Source organism: Canis lupus, chromosome 8, assembly GCF_011100685.1.
Source record: "Canis lupus familiaris isolate Mischka breed German Shepherd chromosome 8, alternate assembly UU_Cfam_GSD_1.0, whole genome shotgun sequence".
NCBI lineage: Eukaryota > Metazoa > Chordata > Mammalia > Carnivora > Canidae > Canis > Canis lupus.
The window spans coordinates 40,828,047-40,845,812 of record NC_049229.1 but is presented as its reverse complement, the minus strand read 5'-3'; the positions used below and the strand labels follow the sequence as shown (position 1 = coordinate 40,845,812).

The following is a 17,766-nucleotide window of genomic DNA, read 5'->3' as shown; positions in this document are numbered from 1 at the left end:
ATCTGCCTAGAATGAAACATTTCAGAGGTGGAGAGAATAGCTTCTTACGGACTTGTTAACAATATAAAATGTGGTTTGAATCTAGCTATTTCAAAATCAAAACCTATCAAAATAATCAGAGACTGTTTTAAAATCCCTAAATGACTAAATTCCTGACATACTTAAGGTCAAGCATCTAACTTGCATTTCCTCCCAGTTTGGTGGGGACAGAGTCAACAGCACTAAAACAAAGGTTTAAGAGATTTTAATTAACACAAATGGCTGTGCTTAAGACTTTAAATCTGTCCAAAGCAAATGGAGTGAAATCCTTCTAATCCTTCACAGCTTCATCTGGCAGTGACCTCAGAAAAAAGAGCCTCTTTCCTATATCATCAAACTGACTTCCTTTAGCTCCTTGTTGTTCTGTGTAGGTCTTTGATTCCAGAATTCTCTACAACAAAGAGGAGGAAAAAACCACACACACAAAAACAAAAAACAGCTAAAACATCAAGTGCCTTGGCATTCACTTTGTATCCCTAAAAATACTAAATTAGAATGTATAAAAAATAAATTCCAGGGACATCTAGGTGGCTCAGTTTGTTGAGCAGCTGACTCTTGATTTTCAGATCAGGTCAAGATCCTGGGTCGTGGGATCCAGCCCCATATAGGGCTCTGCATTCAGTGAGGAGTCTGTTTGGGATTCTCTTTCTCCCTCTCCTTCTGGCCCTCCCCTCCTCCCCCTTCTCTTTATCTGAAATAAATCAATAAATCTTTAAATAAATAAATAAATTCCAAAAATCTGCACCCATTATCTATGCTAGCCTTTAAAATCATTTTGAGGGCAGCCCGGGTGGCTCAGAGGTTTAGCGCCGCCTTTGGTCCAGGGCATGATCCTGGAGACCCAGAATCGAGTCCCACATCGGCTCCCTGCATGGGGCCTGCTTCTTCCTCTGCTTGCGTCTCTGCCTCTGTGTGTGTCTCCATGAATAAATAAATAAATAAATCTTAAAAAAAAAAAAAAATATATATATATATAAAATAAAATCATTTTGAAAATGAAAGTAATTCTTACCACATGAATTCTTCGATTCATTTTTACTGGTAGCTGCTCTGCCTGTAGTTGTATTGCTCATAGTACCTAGTGGAAACAGGAAAATGAGAGCTTTCTTTGAGGAAAACAAAACAAAACAAAACAAAATCTGGTTTTATTTTGAGTTGCAAGGGTACTAATATTCATCACACATTACACACCATATCATTGCATCACTGTGGGAATGACTCTGGTATTAGCATTAATGTGGATTTCCTAAGTTATTTTAGAATAACTTCAAACAGTATTTTTAATATTTGCCATTTGGAGTGCTAAACTTTTTCTGCTGAGGGTTCATGTCTCACAGGGGGAAGAAAATCATTTGAGGATTATATGCAAGCAGAAACAATTTAATTTGAGAACCCACAAAATATACTTTTAATACAACTTTTAAATGAAGAGATGGGATGAAAATCATATTCATAGATATACACACCCTCAGATAACTCAGATATATATTCCATAAAAATGGCCAACTATGGATAGTGGAAAACAAACAAAAAGATAAAGTAGGCATAGGGATGAAAACGAGGTGGCAGGATGACAAGCATAGACTGAGATAGAGAAGGAGAAGGGAGTCAATAAAAAGGAGAAAAAGGAAGAATTAGAGGATGCTAAATAGGCTCAGTAGTGAATCTGTACTAGGTTAGTTATTAGGCTACCCAGTTACATTTGGATTTCAATTAACATCAAAATAATTTTTAGTATAAGTATGTCCCATGAAATGTTTGGGATATACTTATATTAAAAAGCTAACTACCTGCAATTCAAATTTAACCAAGCATTCTCTTTCTATTTGCTAAATATGACAATGCTACCCTAATAATCCTGCTGAATTTCCAAAGCGTGTGACATAAAAAAGTTTGGAAGCTATTGTCACTCATTGAAATAATCATAGTAGTAATAAAGGTACAGATGGGGTACTTGGGTGGCTCAGTGGTTGAGCATGTGCCTTTGACTCTGGTCATGATCCCAGAGTCCTGGGATTGAGTCCTGTAGCAGGCTCCCTGCTGGGAGCCTGCTTCTCCCTCTGCCTGTGTCTCTGCCTCTCTCTGTGTCTCTCATGAATAAATAAATAAATAAAATATTTTTTTAATTAAAAAAAATAAAGATACAGTTTATTTTTTTCAACCTTCAAAGTTTATATTTAGGAAAGAAGAATTTTATTCTCCCTCTGGATTTCTGTGGGATTTTATAGAAAGTGAAAAAAAACTTATTTAGAAATTAATTTCATAACGTACTATTAGTTACTATAGTAACTACTACAAAGGACTACTATACTATACCATAAACCTAACTTGGACATTCAAAAGATTCAAAGTCGCCTCAAAGCTTTAAAAAGCCTGCATTTGGGAGCATTGCTGTTTATCAAGGACCCAGATTTGAGCATCCTGCCTTTCAGCATTTTAACTTAACACTACTATTTTCCTTTCGGCAGCACCTACTGGAGTATATTTCAGCCACTAGGAAGAGTCATACTAAAGTGAACTAAAGGTTAAAGCTAGGAAGAATGACTTGCTTTGAGAATGCAGGGAGTTCGAGAATAAATAAGGTCTCAAGAGTATTCATTTCCCACCTCACTGGGCTTTCATCTGAATTTATAAGTGTAGCAAAATATTCACATCCAACCTTCAGCTTCTTCTCAAAAGAGCTCAAGGAAATGCCAAGAGTATGAGTTTGGTGGGGGGGAGGGGAGGAGAGCAAAGAAGTCTTCTATCAGAATCAAATGTCTTATCGTCATTCATATTATTACTGAAGATAAACTTCTTAAACTACCTGAAGGCATGATGAGAATTCACCTGAATTTGAAGATTACTTCTTGCCTGTGCTCTCTAAGATAGGTGGCTGCCAAAGGCCACAAACTGTTCTCTTAACTCTACAGAAGCCAGGGAACGGCTGTTACACAGCCTGGGTCAAATTGTAATTTTACACTGGTGGGAAAGTAAATCCCTTCAAATGTGACCCGTTCCCAGAAGGCACTCACTTGGTGTAAAATGTTTTTCCCTTCTATAAGACTAAGTGAAGCGTATGCCAGATTAGACTGAATAGTGGTGATGCTGTAATCAGACCCTCAAGAGAATTTGAAAGTAGGGATTGATTAAAGTGTAACAAACTAATATTAACTTGGGATTGTATTTTGCCAACCAAATAGTTCACACCACTGCAACACAGCCAACCAGCACACAGGATAGTTGATGTGGGAGAAGGGATTCTTGGCCAAGAGCAGTGGGAGAAACATTTCCTCTACTTGGAAACATCTGGAACAAAAGAACCTGTACCCGGATTTGCTGGGAGGTTTGTCCAAAACTATATTTCATCCTTTAAGACAGGTTTGTGAAACCAAATTCATTTGAAATGAGAGGAAAATGAGCCATCTGTAGGAATATTTATTTACCACTTAAACTTCAAAAAATCACCGCCTTGTATAATTGCCCAACTCATTTTATAATTTAGTGTCCCAATTACCCGATTTCTCTGTGGTTGAAAGAAACAGTATTATATAGAGATTGTGGAGGAAGTGGACAGCGGATGTTTTTAGAATGGAGGGAACTACAGTTCAGGGAGTAGTATAGCAGGTAAGGATTGTACAGTAAAATTCTGAATTTAGTAAGGTCTAACCAAGGCTGCCAGTTTTACACCTCAGTGCAACAGAGCATGGCAGAAAACAGCAATGTTTTTTTTTTTTTTCATTTGATATATATATGTAGCACATTTTGTCCTAAGAGTAGTAGAAGACCAATCTGTCCCACAGTATTTCAGGGTTCCTGAATCACCATTTGTGGACTAGAAGCCTGGATGTGATTGGTGCCACCTACTGGAGTAAATGCAGAATTACAAACTGTCAACCTATTTTGAACTGTTTTACTACAGAACAAATTACCCTCAGGGAGTATGTTCTCTTCATTGGGAGGATTATACATTAAACGGTGATAAGTGCGGATTTAAATCATAGCCTTTAGAGGTGGAAGAGGGATGAGATATCCCATACCTTAACACTGCCACTTTCTGCACATTCTAGGAGATGAGCTTTGGATACAGAAACCAGAAGCTTGGCTTCTCTAAACTAGTTTCTTGTTCAATCACACCTACCCCATAGAGTCATCGTGAGCATTACACAAAACCACATGCTTTCAACATGCTCTATAATATGTTTTGATTATTTTAGACAAAGAAAAAAACTGAAACTCAATGACTTGCCCAGGTTATTTAACTGTTTAGCTTCAGAATAAGGCCTGCAACTCATATATCTGATTCTAAATCCAGTGCTTTTTCCATTAAAATACTGTTTCTAAAAATTTGATGGCAAGATGACTTTTGAGTGGCAACTGAGATATATTTAGGAGGTGCTAGAACATATCATTAAATATTATGTAAATCACAGTGAGAAAATTACTCCCTTTTCAATTCTTCAAACTTGAGGCCTCAAGGAGAAAGTTTCAGTTTGTTTGCCGGTTTTCTTTAAAACTCTACATCTTGCTAATCTCACTTCCTAATAAAGATAAAACAGACCTCAGGCTTTAGCATCTGGTTAGAACACTAAAATTTGGTTTTCAGTATGCTTATCAAGTTTACTTTCGATTATGGAAATAATCTCTCTAGATGACCATCAGCTAATTGTAAACAAAGTAATACAAGGATTTGTTCTCATACCCTCATCTCCTCCATCTTTTTAATTTACACCTTGATGGCTTATTATTGCTTCTGACTATATTCTAGGTTCTTATTTGAGAAGAAAATCTTAAGCTTTCTGCTGTTCAATTCCTAGTAAAACAAAGTCAAGGGCACCCAGCTGGCTCAGTTCATACAGCATGTGACTCTTGATCTTGGGGTCATGAGTTTGAGCCCCACATTGAGTGTGGAGATTCATTGAAAATGAAATATTGTTTTTAAAAAAGAAAAAATATAAGTGGAACACTGACTAAAGGATGGGTAGTCGATCCAGCCTTCCAGATTTTGTAAATTATAAATATGGGTCAAGTCAGAATGCCAGTGCTATGTACCTGGACCAAATCATCTTGAATTGACCATTGCTTTTTTAAAAATTTCAAGTTAATATTTTTTATTAGATTCTGCCAACAAAAAGATAAGGAACAGCCTAGGAAATTTAGATTCTGAATTCATTTTAGAAATATCATTGAGGGGACACCTGGGTGGCTTGTAGTTCAGCGTCTGCCTTTGGCTCAGGGCATGATCCTGGGGTCCTGGGATGGAGTCCCACATCAGGCTCCCCTCAGGAAGGAGCTTCTCCTTTGCCTCCTTCTGCTTATCTCTGCCTCTCTCTGTGTCTCTCATGAATAAATAAATAAAATATTTAAAAAATATATTATCGAGGATATTACCTACTATAACACATTCAGTGTCCTGTCTCCATGGAGGAGAAATTTCTCTGTTTTTAGTACTAGTAAAAGCAATATTTCTTGAGCAAATGGTTTATTATTATTTTGTGAACACCATAAATCTGTTTCTTTTTCTGAGAAATCCAGAACCAAGTTTGAAGCCAACTTCTACCAACTATTATATAGCACTTTCATTATACATTTTCATGTGTTTACCTGGTTTTAACTTATTTCCCCTTTGGCTTGATTTACTCATCTATTTATTTAATCTTATGTGCTGTGTGTGATTTTATCAGCTGTTCAAGCCCTCTGTGGAATAAGATTGAGAAGAACTCAGAGATATAGAGGGGCACCTGGGTGACTCAGTTGGTTAAGCATCTACCTTCAGCTCAGGTCCAGATCCCAGGGGTCCTGGGATGGAGCCCTGAGTCAGGCTCCCTACTCAGTGGGGAGCCTGCTTATCCCACTCCCCCTCCCACCTACTCATGCTCTCTCTTGCTGGAGCTCTCTCTCTCTCTCAAATAAATAAACTTTTAAAAATCTAAAAAAAAAAAAAAAAACGGCAATGAGGGATACACATATTGACTCTGATATTGATAAAACATTGTCATCGCCTAACCATGATTTTTCACTGCATGTGCTTTCTTTAAAATACAGAGTTCAGATTCATAGATCTCTGAAAATTTAAGAACTCTTTGTCCTGCTCCTTAAAAGCCATCCCTTTATTTCTTTTTTTGTGGTAAACTATACAATTTCCTTTAATGATGCCATAAATTCTTTGTGGGGGAAACGTTGAAAATCTCGGAGGAATATCTGGATTGGTGAAACTCACAACCACTGTCAGATGACTATCTCATTGGGCTTCTGTTCTGAAATAGCAGAGCTATTCCAATAAGATTCATGAGACCAAACTACAATAATTCCTAGGAAAGGGGTGCAAGTGGGGAGGAAACTAATATTTCATCAGGCACCAATTTTATACGAAGTACTTATACTAAGTACATAATATGTGACTTAGTCTTTACAAAAGAAAATTTCATTTCCTCTGGAGGAATCCTTACTTTCCAAGAGCTTCTGAGTAATAATAACAATAGTGATAAAATTTATTATATCACTACTAACATTTAATTTACTGTGTGACAGGCATTGTGTTGATCACTATATAAGTAATGGAATTTTCACTGTAAAATAAAATAAAACCTCAAAGTATGTACCTATGATACTCCACCTACCTCGGGACCCAGGAAGATGAAAATATGCTTGCTTTGGTTCCAAATTCTGCTGTAAGTATAGTGATAATTTCAGGTCATTGGCCTTCTGGTAGTTCTTCAAGGCTTCAATTCTCAGCTCAATCACTTTGCCATTAAAGTCATTCTACAATAGAACATTTTCGAAACTACTCATATAGTACTGCCTTCTCGAAAGCACCTGTTACCTGAATCCTTTTTGCTTAGAAGTTTAAAACGATCCCATCATATTCAGTCTTTAAAGTTGGGCAGAGGGGATCCCTGCGTGGCTCAGCGGTTTAGTGCCTGCCTTCACCCCAGGGCATGATCCTGGAGTCCTGGGATCAAATCCCACATCGGGCTCCCTGCATGGAGCCTGCTTCTTCCTCTGCCTGTGTCTCTGCCTCTCTCTCTCTCTCTCTCTGTCTCTCATGAATAAATAAATAAAATCTTTAAAAAAAATAAAGTTGGGCAGAAAGTATTTGTGATTTTCCCCCCATTTCAAATAGAACAAAATCAAGATTATAGGGAAAAAATGTATTTAAGTTATTCAAGGTGAAGTTAGTTATAGGTCTCTGCAGCTATCTCCTCATGAAACACTTATTTTAGCATGATAATTGGTAATTCAAAAGTGGGAATTGGGATGAATATGAATATGATGAAAATAAAAGACTTTATATTATGTGAATGAAATTGTATGCCATGTCCAGCCTTGGAAGATCTTAGTACCTGAAGGATGTTGGCTTGTTCCTGGTACCTGACCCATTCCATTTTCCTCTGTTGCTTTTCCTGGTGGAAGAAAGAGCCTCTGGGTGACAAAGTAAATTGAGATCAGAAATCAGTGTTCTCAATATACTTCAAAGACTTCATAGCAAAAGTACAGTGTCATAGATTCACTCATAAACTGGTTTCAACTGTTAAGTCCTTTCAGTAGGGCCTCACCTGTATAATCCGTGCTCCAAAAGCTAAAAGCTAAATGAATAGAATCATTTTTATGAATAAGTTTGCTGTAGGAAGATTAGATATAAGCATAATGCTTCTAAATAAATGTTCAAAAACAAATTAGCTATTATTTTGACATCACATAGTCATTATGGAGTTGTCATTGTTGATTTCGTTTCTCCTACTTTGCCCTCGCTAACATGATTTCCCAGAAACTTTCAGTGTCACTCTGATTCAAATATAATATCCCAAGGGAACTAGATCTCCTATAAAATTTCTATCAGTTCAGAAGCACACAGTAATTTAGACAGGCTACTGCTACATTAAAAATTTTAATCTATCAGCTCTAAAAGCTGCTACCATTCAGAAAGGTCACCCTACCTTTCTTTTCTCCTTCAGTTTCTCTGCACATATCTCCAGTTCGTTTTTGGTCTTCTTAAGTAATGAGGGGGTTTTGAGAACCTAGAATAAAAGCAGAGAGCTAAAGGAATAGAATATCCCAGGAAAGAAGTATAATATCTCAGCAGACAATAAATCCAACGTAACCTAAATGCCCAAATTCTAACTATCTGGCCAAATTAGCCCTGATTGTCAATAGGCTGTTTCCAGCAGTGTGGCCTCAACAACCGATGAAATTCCAAGTACTATGTAGTCCACTTGCCTTCCCATCCTGCAAGTCTGCTTTGTTTTTTATCTGTGGTGCTTTTTGTTGATCACCAAGGTCTTCTGTATCGAATGTCTGTAAGAAACATTTTGGCAAAGCTTTAAATTAGTGGGAATTAATGAGGGAAGTGGAAAACCAATATAAGTCAAGGCTTTTGGTTTCTGCCAGTCAGCAATCTGTCAGAGTTTGACATGAAAAGTATACTACCAAATGGGGTTCAGAATGGAACAAGCCCTTCCATTTGGTCTCTTGAGTGTACCTTATAATAATAAAATCTATTAACTCTACCCTTATTAACTCTGCCATCACTACTGTAAGCTACTTACACATTACTTATTTACAATACTACATTATAAACTTTCTCATTTAATCCTCACAGGACTATTTTTATTTCCACTTTATAAATGAAAAAAAAAAAAGATTTGGAGAGGCTAAGTCATTTATTTAGGGTCCTACAGCTAGAAGAGTACAGAGCTGGAATCTGAACCAGGTCTTGTGGACTCTGAAACCAATGTTCTTAACCACTGGGCATACTGTCCTCTCTCCATTTCTCACTGTCTAAAATTATGAGTAGGGAAAGCCAATCACAAGCTAAGGTATGTGGACATGTTTTATAAAAAATCTTTTGGGAGCTTTGGAGAAGCTAGATTTTGATAGAGGAATTGTGCTGGCACATTTCCTATTACAAGGACTCAAAAATCAAGAACTAAAATTGACAATTCATAGAACTGATTTGTAGCTGCCTCTGAGAAGTAGGAGCAGATCTCAGGTCAAAAGCAGGGCTTGATGGTATCCTGATTATTTGTGGGAAGGTCAGATGAAAAAAACAGAGATCACACCATATACTGTTTATATCGCAAGGCACAATCTGTTCTTCTATGAAAGAGCACATGGATCTCAAGGACTTAGTCCACAAAGGAACTTCCATCTCCCTACCTAGTTTCCCAGCAAAAGGTCCTACTCTTATATTTTAAACAATGCAGTGATTGTTGCAAAATCATAGGAGAATTAGAATTCATACATTCATTCATTCAACTTAACATTTATTGTCTACTATGTTCCAAGCATTGTGCTACATGTTAGAGAGTCAGAGATGAATAAAGCAGTCAAGAAACTGGAGGAACTTGTATTCCAAAGGAGGTCAGGGAGACAAGAAACAAGTATAATAATAATAAAAAAGTGAAAATAATAAGCTTAATTATAAAGAGTGCTATAGAGGACATGAACAGAATTATATAATAGAAAGTAGGGGATGAGTGTCCTATTTTAGGTGGGTTAAACAAGGAGGGCCATTTAAGCAGAGACCTGAAGAATAAGAATGAGTTAACCAAAAGAAAATAGTATTAAAGGCCAGGGATAAAGCAAGAGCAAAAACCTTGAGATAAGAAAGGTCTGGCATGTCTGAGAATGCACAAGGAGGCCAGTGTGGTGGTTGCATAGAAAGTAAGGAGAGAACTTCCTTGAGAGGAGGGAGGTAGGCAACAGCCATATTTTGTCACAATAAGGAGCAGCTACAAATGATTTCCATAAGGAAAGTGACATGATTTGATTGATTTCAAAAATATCACTTTGGTTGCTGTGCAAAGATTGGAATGAGGCATGGGTGAAAGCAGGGACATGACAAAATGAGAACAGGGACCAGAAGAAAGGGAAGTTCTTTGAATTAGGGTCTGTAAGACAATACTATCAAGAGATCCTTAGAAGCACACCTTGTTCCATAGCATCTCCATTTCCTTCCAAAGCATCTTGTTTTTCCTTTCCTGTTGGGGGGGGGGGACCAAATAGACACATGTTTGTCCAGTTATTAAAGAGAAGTTGGAAGAAATTATTAAATAATGAGGGGAAAGGGATGGGGATGTTGATATATAGCAAACTATACAGGATGGCAATAAATAGGTCTAGCCCAAAATCTAGGAACATGTGAGACGAGTTTGATGATGATAATACAAAAATAATAATAATTTTGAATAATAATTATAATTAAGGTTATTATAGTATCATATCAATAGAAATGAGTCCCTCACACAACACTTAAGATGTTCTGATCATACAGCAATTACTTTGGGGCTTAGACCACTAATTGCTAATTTTTAAGATCCTTTACCTTGTTGGTTTTTAAAAATCTTGAGTCTCCCAAAACAAACTATTTCTCTTATTTTACTTTGGTATTTTCTATTCTTTATGAAATGTGAAGCACTAATATGCTTGTATTTCTAATCTCTGGATGAAAAGGTTTTTTAAAAGATTTTATTTATTTATTCATAGAGACAGAGAGAGAGAGAGGCAGAGACACAGGCAGAGGGAGAAGCAGGCATCTTCTGCCTGACGTGGGATTCGATCCAGGGTCTCCGATCACGCCCTGGGCTGCAGGCGGCGCTAAACCGCTGCGCCACGGGGGCTGCCCTAGATGAAGTTTTTAAAAGTCAAAGAAACAGATTTTTTGCTAGCTAGTCCTGAGTCTGCCCAACATTTCATCTGACTCCTTTCTAGATCAAGGAGAATAAGTATTGGAGCCTCAGATGCTAGAGATGAGTTCTCCATCTTCCCTTCCACATCTGATGATAGCAATTGAATTAAGCCTCCTTCAGGAGGCCATTCCCTTGGAGTGCCCACCAACCTCTTACCAGATTCTGCTTCATCTCCTCTGCTTCCTTAATGAGCTCCACCACTGAGGATTCTTCACTCCCCTTCCCTGCCATGATCTGCCTCATGATCTGCAGGCTAGAAGGAAGAGAAATACATCACAAAACATAGTATTTCCAAAAATAAAAATAAATAAAAAAACATAGTATTTCCTAAAGAGTAATATTAATATTCTCAAGCAGTCAGAAAATACTCGACCATGGGAATGAATTGGGTGCTGAAATCACAGGAGTTATGGAATTCCTTCTGGACATAGAAGGTCTCTTTAGGATGAGTTCATCCCCAATCAACATTTGCCATAACTATGTGCTTTATAATGAATTCTGTGTTTAATAATGTTCAAAACTTAGGTGTCCAGCAGCCAGTGAGGGTCTTCTTCATCTATTCAGAAAAATGTTTGGTGTATGGCTTTTGAATTGGAAAGAATGATTTTGCCCTTGTAAAGGAGGAGGTCAAAGAATCTGTTGTCTTCAGCATAAATCCCAGAATTGTGCTCTACCCCATCTCTGTTTGTATTGTTTCTCCATATAAAAGATATTTGAGTTAGTTGGAAAAAGCACTTATGTCCTTATGGTAGCTCCTAACATACAATCCAAGCCATCAAGAAGTTTCTTTTTTTTTTTTTTTAATTTTTATTTATTTATGATAGTCACAGAGAGAGAGAGAGAGGCAGAGACATAGGCAGAGGGAGAAGCAGGCTCCAAGCACCGGGAGCCTGACGTAGGATTCCATCCCGGGTCTCCAGGATCGCGCCCTGGGCCAAAGGCAGGCGCCAAACCGCTGCGCCACCCAGGGATCTCCATCAAGAAGTTTCTAACAAAATCTGAATCAATACCAAGTAAGTCAAAGACTATTCTTTAAAGACATTAATTTATGTTTCTGTTTATTATATGTTTTCCTCCTTCATTATAAGCAGAGAAGCAAAGCTTTGTGTTCTCTTGTCCCAAGAGATGTTTGTTTTCGCATTGTAAGCAGCTGGTGCTTGACCACAACTTTCTGCCTAACTTTTGTTCTCCAAAAGTCTGGGCTTCCTGAGATACTTTACAGTAAGTATAGAGAATGGAGGTAGAACCATTAAGGTGAGATTCTTTCAGACTAGAAAGGAAACAGAGTTGGTGGGTCCTAAGAACAATGAATGCCCTCATTAGAGTGGAGACTTTATTTGCCTAATGTATTTAGAGAGGCCAGACCCTAATCCAGAAGACTCCTAGGCCCAGAAGATTTTTCACTATTTCACTGCTTGGCATGGGAAGAACAGAGTCATCTATTTTAAAGTGATTCTACAGACATGAATAAGGAGCTATCAGTGTAATCATGCTAGACTGAAATACTAAGGCTCTTCTCTGTTTCTTGGGTGAGCATTCTAGGGTCAAAGAGTAATAACTACAGCCTCTTGAGATGAGGGCTGAGTCATATTTAATTTTACTAAAAAAAATTAAGGATTACTTGCCACTTTTTTGTGGTTACAAATTCTTTACTATAGCTAAATGTCTAAATCTTTTTAAAAATGTAAATGATCATTGTTAATCCTCTGGATTGAAGTTTTCCAGGCTTTTCTCCTTTAGGAAACCCTAAGTAGAGAACCCTTACCTTCTTTGTTTTTCCTCCAAGTTAGACATCAACTTCTGGAATAAGAGATTGTTCTTATCTTCAAGAGGTTTTAGCATCTCTAGAAGTTCCTGCTTCCTTAGCTTTAAGTCCTCATTCAATTCCTTCAAGTAGTTGTCATCTATTTTGGAACATCTGTGAGAAGAATAATATCTGCCTCTAGCCTAGGTTAATACTAGATTCCCTCCTTTTCCCTCTGGATATACCACTTGGCATCTTCTGTCCATGACTCACCTTGTTTTTGAGGGCAAGTAAGATCCTGAAGGGTTTGAACCACTTGCCATCTTGAAGGGAAATTTCTACTCTAAGGATAGAGAGGTCTTCTTGGAAATATGTGCCTTCTTGGTCCATTCAGTTAAGTCATCATTTTTGTGCTGCTGTTCTTGAAATTCCTGTTGCATTGGACTGAATTTTAGTTACAGCTTGAGTCACAATGGCCCTAAGATCACAGAATCAACAGGTCTTTGTAAGTAACTCCAACATCAATGACAGCTTATTGAATGAAAATACTATTAGATATATCTGATCAATCTTGCCTTAACTTTAACCAATGCCCAATATTTTATTCTGAAGTCCTTTATTGAATGGGATAGAATCAGAACACATCTATATTATAGAATTCCTAAAAAATGGTGGCCAGTCAAAATTAGCTCATGAACACTATCTTCCATGGCAATTAACCTGCATGATGTGTCTATTACATGGAGGAAACAGTGCCAGATTCTGTGAGCAAGGAAAAGATAAATACAAAACATCTACCCTCCAAGTGTCTTAGGAGGAGAGAAAACCCCTAAGAGACACTTGAAAAATAGAGGCCAAACTGGCAACTGTAAGGTATGGGTATAATATTGAGTAATATATGAGCCAGTTGTCATTATTTTCCTATCTTTAAGACTTGATATATTTCAGTGGCAAGGAAGAATAATATTGGACACATAGCAAGAGAACATAATTTCTGAAAAATCCATATTGTCAAGTATGTCCTTACATAACTAGGCTTTTTCTTGAGAGGCTATAATTCTATTCTTACCTCCAGATTCCGATTCTGCCCCCATTTTTCTCTCCTTGCTAGAACCATTTCTCCTAGACCCTAAGATCTTCTGTCTTCATCTGTGTAACTTAGTGAGCAGAAAATAACCCAAAGAGTTACACATTTGTTTCTTCATGCCCTTTAAAAACACTTTTAGGGCACTATTTTTAAGGATGCTCTCAAGTGTGAATTAAGTCATGTCAATTTTATGTATTTCAAGTATTAGCTGAACATTTCTGTGCATCTTCTAAAGATATCCTCAAAGTAACTTAACCTCTTTGTGTTTTGGGATACCTTAAAGGCAGACTTTTGTAATGGAAATAACACAAGGTTTAGTTTGTCAGATCTTGATTTGAATCTTGGCTTCAATGTGAGAAGTGAGCTATGAGCAAATAACCAAATTCTCTAAGCCTCTGGTCCCACTTTTGTAAGAATGAGAATGGTAAAAAGGTTTGAATGAGAATTAAATGTAATATTATGTGAAGATCCTGGCTCATGTCAAGTGTTCACTTTTTAGTGTGGTTTTGGTTGGTTTGGTTTGGGGGATTGTATAATGCCCTAAGTAATACAAAATGCAAAAAAGCTGATTTGTATGAGGCTGATGAAGCTTAAACTTCTGAGCCTTTACGGACCTCTCTCAAAGCCCCATACCTCATTTTATATCCATAACTTTCTATTCTTATTTAGAAAAGGAGAACTCCCCAAATTATATACACTTCAGGGCCCCAAAAAACCTGGATTTGCCCCTAGTTAGGTCTGATACATATCTAAACTTCTGTTTAGGCAATCTCCACAAATACTTTTTCTACAGCAAATATGTGTCACTTGTAAGTTATATATGATAGCTACTGTAATATAACATTAAATTAGAACAGCCATATCAGGTGGAGCAAAGTATAATTCACACCGGTTGTCTTAGGAGTTCCCATGAAAAGTTTGGGTTCAACGAGGGTGAACAAACTCCACACAGTTAAAAGAAGGAACTAAGTGGACTAATTATTATTAGTTTTTTAGACTGTAGATATAGGTAGTAGCAAATAGTAGAGAACAAAAATGGCATTGATACTAAAGCACGGCCTCTTTAAATTTTGTCTTGACATTTGGTTGGCAGAATAATGTTAGAATTTTAAAACACTTAATGGGCATGCAGCATCCCAACTCACCTTCCTTTGTGTCCTTGCTTGCAAATGATTCTTTGGGGAAGAACATTTGCTATTCTGATGTGCTCTTTTCTATAGCCAATCAGCACCTTTTATTCCCTAACATTCCAATGCCTGTTTCTTCAACTTGGAATATGACTTCCAAGAAGAATATGTGTCTTGTAATAATATATACAGGCTTTATAATAAAGAGCTTAAAATTAAAAACTAGTATTGCATGGGGATAATTGATAGACTACATTATTTCCGGGACAGAGGTAGAGAGTGTGAAGATATAGATGACCATTAGAAGTGGAAAGGAGGAAAACTGAACACTGATTTTTTTCTGCAATAGCAAGTTAGGTCATCTGTTGATTGAGAAAGGATAGTAGGAAACTTGGGAAGAGCAATGACTTGAGGATTAGAATAGCACCTGAGCCATGGAAAAGGAAGCCAACAAGGCAAGAGTGAAAGATTGCCAAGTAGTGCTAAAGGTCAAGGTGAGTTTGGGAGTTGCAGATTTGTCATGGCATGAATCAGCAGTTATACAATTTCTCCAGCAGTACTTGGCAAGCTAGAAGCAATAGTAGGGAGAACAGATGGTTGTTTGACTCTGAGCTGCGACTTGGCAGAATGGACTAGCAGAAGTTCAAGGAGTAAGGGGGCTGAGCATGCTGGTAAGAGTATCCATCAAGGAGAGGGTGGATCATGGTGTTCGGGCTATGCAGGGAGGGAAATGAAGTGTAGGTGGTTAGGAGGGGAAACCAGGAAAGGACTGAGTTTAAGGAGTCTAAGATAGAACAGGAGACTATGGTCAGTGAACATACTTCTTATGAAATAACTTGTGGAAATTCACCAATGTCTAGATAAATTGTAGTAGCAAATTGTATTTTTTTCCTGCAGTAAACATTGTTTCTTTGTCATTGTATAATATCCACTGAAATTCGCATGGTACCCCAAAATAGGCCTTATAACAAGCTATTCACGATGACCTCATCCAACATTATAACATTTGATTTTAGTATCTGTTAAGAAAAGGCGAGATTGCTCTATAATTAGAAAACTCAGAGCAAAAACATTTTAGTGTTAGTTTTACCAGTAAAAAATCAGATTAGCTTAATTAAGCCAGGTCTCCTAGAGTAGAGGCAATTATTTTCATATTAACGGGAAAAAAGTGAGAGAGAGAAAAAAGATTTCCGATTTCCCCTCCCTCAGTTTTGGTTGTGGCAACAAAATTAGAGAATTCCTCAGGGAGGAAACATGAGGACCTTCTGGTCCTTTCTGACCCAGAGCCACCTCAACTCTTGAAGACGTTATAAGAATTCCATGAACTAAAGTAAGTGAAGTAAAGTGGCGAGAAGTGTTGGCAAAATCATAAGCAAAACCTGTAGGGTCTTAAAGATCACCCACATCTCCCTGTGAGGGCTGTTAGGACCTCTTTGTTGTCTGCTTTATCTCCCTATAGCTGACCTAAGCTAGGCTGCATCTACATTTGGAGTGAATCCAAGTAGTTAGGAAGATTGAGGTACATTTCAGGACTCTTGAATTCCCTATGTTACTCTCAAAATCTTCTTGAAAGTGATGCATTCTCTCAGTGTATTCAGATACTCAATACAATAATCTTCAAACTGAGGTACGTGAACTTTCACAAAAGCATTTCAAGAAATGAGGAAACGAGGGTGGTTTCCAGTGGGTTTTTTGCTGGATCCTCAATTTCCACAAGTACTCTTAACTAAAATGGATCTGCTTGCAGATGCCCCTTGGCCACTTTCCCCATCTCCTTTTTCTTAATTACATTTTCTACTCTTGTTAAAATGGAATTAGCTTTCAACCATCTGAAATCTTACTTGGGCAACTTGTTTATCTTACTTCAGTGATTTGCTTTGGGGATGTGTTTTAAAAACCTCTAAGGCAGGGGGATCCCTGGGTGGCTCAGCGGTTTAGCGCCTGCCTTCAGCCTAGGGCATGATCCTAGGGTCCTGAGGTCAAGTCCCACATTGGGCTCCTGCATGGGGCGTGCTTCTCCCTCTGCCTGTGTTTCTGCCTCTCCCTCTCTCTCTTCCCTCTCTCTCTCTCTCATGAATAAATAAAATCTTTAAAAAAAAAAAACCCTCAAGGGCATTAAACTCACCATGATTCAAAATGTTGGTGTTGGGGTTAAATAGAGGAAATGATTATTAATGACTGGTTTACAAATTATTGTACAGGTCAGGTGGTTTCCCATTCTTTGCTTTCAACAAAATTGAAGGACGACCTAATCAAATTGTCAGCTTAAATTAATTACAAATGAGATTTGATGATAAATTACTATATGGGTTTGGCTTATAATTCAGGAAGATAAAAAATAATAATAATAATTCAGGAAGAATTCAAAGATTTCAGTGACGCTGCTCTAAGAGAACACCTTCCAGTCCTAACTACTTTTTTGTGTAAACAAATTTTTTCAGTGAGTATCATATGTAAAGCAAATAATATAAATAAAATTGATGCTGAAGCCTATATTATTCTACTGGTAAGTGATATTCACCCATAAATATGTGAACTAAATGGGGGGAGGGGACAGTCTACCCATCAGTTAATACGAGCATTTCCAAAACAATTTGTTATACTAAAATTATTTATGAAAAAAATAATTTTTTCTTAGTTGTGTACTGCCAACAATTATGCTAATGTAATACTGAAAAAAACTAACAGTTGGAACCTTAAGGTCATAGGAAATAAGAAATAAAATTTCAATGTTGCACGCATATTTTGCAGAGAAGCATGATAAGGTGATAAAAAAAAAGTCTTCCAAGCATAAAATACATTATATTTAAATAAAATTCTGTGGGGGAAGTGGGATGGAAACATGAGTTCAAGGAAAGAAAGGAGAAAAATATAAAAATTTTGCCTGCTAAAGAAAGGCTTATTCATGGTTTTAGATGTTATTGGATTATGAGTTTTCAGATTCATTGCATAAATTTATTTGAAGATGTCAACATTATAATATGCCAGAAATTATGTTTTCTTGTAACTACCTAATTTTACAATAATAAATTTTATTTTATTTTTTATTTATTTTATTTTTATTTATTTATGATAGTCACACAGAGAGAGAGAGAGAGAGAG

General features: G+C 37.2%; 1 protein-coding gene across 1 annotated transcript; it reads right to left on the bottom strand.

The window, feature by feature from the left end:
* Nucleotides 1-229: 229 nt before the first annotated feature.
* On the bottom strand, nucleotides 230-14,776 carry CCDC196 (coiled-coil domain containing 196). Its single transcript, XM_038545975.1, has 12 exons — nucleotides 14,683-14,776; nucleotides 12,724-12,928; nucleotides 12,472-12,624; nucleotides 10,863-10,959; nucleotides 9,948-9,998; nucleotides 8,236-8,313; nucleotides 7,956-8,036; nucleotides 7,362-7,421; nucleotides 6,639-6,780; nucleotides 1,052-1,117; nucleotides 477-478; nucleotides 230-430 (listed from the first exon to the last, which is right to left on the bottom strand). The coding sequence occupies exons 2-12, from the start codon at nucleotides 12,771-12,773 to the stop codon at nucleotides 311-313; spliced, it is 900 nt and encodes a 299-aa protein (XP_038401903.1). The 5' UTR covers nucleotides 12,774-12,928; nucleotides 14,683-14,776; the 3' UTR covers nucleotides 230-310.
* Nucleotides 14,777-17,766: the final 2,990 nt, after the last annotated feature.